General features: G+C 41.9%; 1 protein-coding gene across 1 annotated transcript in view; it reads right to left on the reverse strand.

Moving 5' to 3' along the window:
* M1AP (meiosis 1 associated protein) overlaps positions 1-4,203 on the reverse strand; it is a 96,268-nt gene that overhangs the window by 22,867 nt on the left and 69,198 nt on the right. Inside the window, exon 5 of the mRNA XM_011946102.1 lies at positions 2,798-2,971. Coding sequence (XP_011801492.1) covers positions 2,798-2,971 — 174 coding nt within the window. The remainder of the gene's footprint in view (positions 1-2,797; positions 2,972-4,203) is intronic.

The raw sequence follows: 4,203 nt of genomic DNA on the forward strand, positions 1-4,203 counted from the left end.
AGGATAGTCTCGATCTCCTGACCTCGTGATCCGCCCGTCTCGGCCTCCCAAAGTGCTGGGATTACAGGCTTGAGCCACCGCGCCTGGCCCACATAATCTTTATTGTGGTTAAAATCTCACATCCACCCTAGAAGAGGCCTAATTTCCCCAGACCTCATTCCAGCTGTGCCTGAACATCTGGATTCCAGTAAAGACCTCCCCAGCAGAAAAGCTGACTGCAGTCTGGATCTAAGTTCCATTCTGCATCCCGCAGACCTACAAATTTCTGAAAAAATGATTATAGATGGAGATAAATATTCTGGCTCTGACCCTGGTGCTGAAAGCTTTGGAAAGAGAGAGGGGAAGCCAGAGAAATTCTGATTAGCACTATCACAAATGCCATGTGATAGTGGAAGAAAGGCTGGTTACAGGAGTTCTTGGCCTCTGAGGGTCCCAGCCCTCCTAATGAAAGAAGTGAATCTCTAGCCCCTTTGTTCAGAATTGCTTAGCATGAGGCAGGTTAATATAGTAGATAAAAGCCCAGGTTCTGGGGGAAGACAAACCTGGATTTATTGACAATGTCTGGGCTGAGAGTGTCAAGTGTACAAAATATAGATTTCTGATCCTAAGGGTTAAGAGTGGGCCCTGTTGCCTGACTTCAAATCTTAGCTCTGCTACTAAATTTCTGTGCAGCCCTGGGAAAGTGTGTTTAATTTCTCTAAGTCTCAGTTTTCTCATATGTAAAATGGGGGTAATATTGTATTTAATTGATTCTAAGACACATTTTTTTCATCTCTATCTGTGTCTTACAATTGCCATTGGCCAGGTAGGCACTCTAAGTCCTTACTTACTACTCTAATCTAAAAGAGCTCTCTCAATGCAGGTAAAATACTACTTCTAAGTGACAAGAAAGAGCTGTGTAATGTTTAATGGGCAATGTCTTCTTTCTTTTTTTAAGAAAACTTTATCATTAGGAAAATTTTTTTAGAGACAGGGTCTCACTCTGTTGCCCAGGCTGAAGTGCTGTGGCTCCATCACGGCTCACTGCAACCTTGAACTCCTAGGTGCAAGTGATACTCTTGGCTCAGCCTCCTGAGTAGCTGAGACTATAGGTGCATACCGTGTCTGGCTAATTTTTTATTTTTATTTTTTGTAGAGACAGATCTATGTTGCACAGGCTGTCATTAATTCCTGGCTTCAACGAATCCTCCCACCTTTGCCTCCCAGAATGCTGGCATTACAGGAGTGAGCCACTGCACCTAGACTGTTTTCTTTCTTACTGGTACATAAAATAGTGGTGTATCTTACAATTGATAGCATCTTAGATTCAATGACATATGGTAACAGTACCTGCCTCATTGTGTTACGTGAAGATAAAATGGGATAATGCAAGAAATGAAGTTAATTTAGTGCTTGGCACAGAGGATGGGCTTAATAGTGTTAGCTATACACTAGCTTCTGTATAAAGGTGCTAGCTGCCTTAAATAGGGAAAACAGATAAGTGAATTCCAGAGGATAGGACAGGGAGAAATTGGTACTATCAGCCTTGGACAAAAGGGGTGGAAAGGAGGTTCTGGGAAGAATATTTTACACCAAGAAAAGACAGATTAAAATCAAGTTAAGTTGGCAAAGGCATCCTGGGCACTAGGTTGAAATGGGGGAGAGAGGAAAAGACTTGACGGCCATTCTTAGACAGAAAGGGTCTTGGGAAGCCTTAATCCTGTGTAGTAACACTTCCAAAAAGCCCTTCTTTGTCCTAAAGAAACAATGGTCATAAAGAGTTCTATTATAGCTGAAGAAAAGGAACATATATAAAAACTCAAATAGACTGCCAATGGCCAAGAAGCAGCTCTCAAAGGAGGCAGTAACCCTAGTGAATCGTGTCAAAGCTTAGGAGAAGGGCTTTGGTAAACATCATGTTCAATCCATTCTTCAACCCTCAATGATCTCTGTAGCCATTACCAGTATTCTGTTCAATGAGAAAGATAGGTACAACTCCCAGCCCTAAAGAAGATATACTTTGGTCATTTCTCTTTGGAGCTGGTCCCTGAGGACTCAGCTTTCCCAACCTCAGTGTGGCTGATTAGACTGACAGATGGGCCCATCCATCTGCAGGCCCAGCCGCCCCAGGTACTGCCTGAGCCAGCCTTCCGAGGAGATGGGAGAATGGAAATGGCCTTATTCCTGCCATCTAGTGGGACCTGGAATGAAGTATAATTGCCATCTATTATCCAGGATCTTTCTGGCATGCCCAGAACAGTGGATTGATTTCTTGGTTGCAGTAATTGCCTGAACTGCTTTGTGAACATGGTCTTGAGCACTGGTTGTCCTCCCTGGGGCGTATCTCTGTAGGTTCTTTAGTTTTCCCCCATTAGCAAATGCCTCCCCAGTGAGAAGATCTTTATTTAACCTTGGTTCTCTTCCTCTTGCCACAGGCCACATTGATATTGCTGAGGTAGCAGCATGCTCCAAATTATAATGTCAATTATATTTACCACGTTAAACATAAGAATATTGAGAAATGTGATCCACTGTGTTCTTACGTAGTCTAGCCAATTCTCTGTCATTGAGGTGTCTCAGACTTTGCCCCTAAACTAACTGGCCCTTGCTGGTTGGGCTTAATTAAGTTCAGCTTTCTAACTGTGATTGCTTCTTAGAACTTCTCTTCTTATTCCTCATGCTTATACTGGACAGCCTCATCCAATTCTTTTCCAGTCCCTAAACCTCAACAATGCTTTATTCCACTGACTCACCAATCTAGAGTCCTGATCCCAGATAAGAATAATCATAGCCTAACTATCTTTTGGGGGTTATGTACCTGGATTATCTCTGGGTCTGGAAATGTTACTGAAACACTGTGAAGAAAGAAGAAGATGGATTTGTTCTTGGTCTGTTCCACTGTTATGTAGCCAGGCTTTGAAGAAAATCTCCATGCTGACAATATCATTGTCTATAGTCTGAAGGTCAATGTCAGTTCCCAGAATAGAACTCTCTGCAAAAGAAAGGGAAATAAAGTGTTCACTTAGATTGTAAATTTTGAATAATATAAAATTTTAAATACATCCATCTTTTCTTTTTTGAGACGGGGTCTCATTATGTCACCCAGGCTAGAGGACAGTGGCTGTTTACACACGCAGTCATTGCTCACTGCAGCCTCCAAATGCCTGAGCTCTAGCAATCCTCCTGCCTCAGCCTCCTGAGTAGCTGGGACTACAAGCACTCACCACCAGGACTGACTAATTTTTTTAAAAACTATTTTTTAGAGATGAGGTCTCACTATGTTGCTCAGGCTGGTCTCTAACTCTTGGCCTCAAAGCAATCTTCTTGTCTCAGCCTCCCAAGTAGCTGGGATTAGCTGGGATTATAGGCACTTGTCACTGGCCCGGCTTCCATATCCATTTTTTGATCCATTGACTGTACCTCTAGACATCTAGCCTAGAGACATTCTTGTGTAGTACACAAAGAGACATATGCAAAGATGTTTGGTATAGCATTGCTGTAATAACAACCAAAACCCCAAACAGGAAGCAACTCAAATCCCCTCAATAGGGAAATATTTAAATTATACACACTGAAACTATGTAGTATTATGCATTTGTTAACAAAGCTAAATGTACTGACATGAAAAACTAGGAGATAGTAAGTAAATAAAGGAAGTTGTAGAACAGATATAACACGATCCCATTTATGTAAAAATAAAACTATCTACATATAAATATATATACGTAAATGCATTTTACAAAGCTCTGGAAGGCTATCATCAAACTGTTAACAGTGGACAGGAAGTAGAAATAGGGCAGGGTTCTGAGATACTTTTCCTTTTTACTATTCATACTTCTGTACTGTTTTAATTTTATTGGCATCATGCATTTCTTGTGTTAAAAAAAAATTCTAGGTCAGTCATGGCAGCTCACACCTGTAATCCCAGCACTTTGGGAGGCCGAGGCGGCAGATCACTTGAATTCAGCAGTTCGAGACCAGCCTGTCCAACATGGTGAAATCCCGTCTCCACTAAAAATACAAAAATTAGCCAGGTGTGGTGGCGGGCGCCTGTAATCCCAGCTATGTGGAAGGCTGAGGCAGGAGAATTGCTTGAACCCAGGAGGCGGAGACTGCAGTAAGCCAAGATCATGCCACTGCACTCTAGTCTGGGTGACAGAGCCAGAGCGAGACTCTTATCTCAAAAAGAAAAAAAAAGAAAGAAAGAAAATACAAGTTTTAACT

This window comes from Colobus angolensis, unplaced genomic scaffold, assembly GCF_000951035.1.
Source record: "Colobus angolensis palliatus isolate OR3802 unplaced genomic scaffold, Cang.pa_1.0 Scaffold249, whole genome shotgun sequence".
NCBI lineage: Eukaryota > Metazoa > Chordata > Mammalia > Primates > Cercopithecidae > Colobus > Colobus angolensis.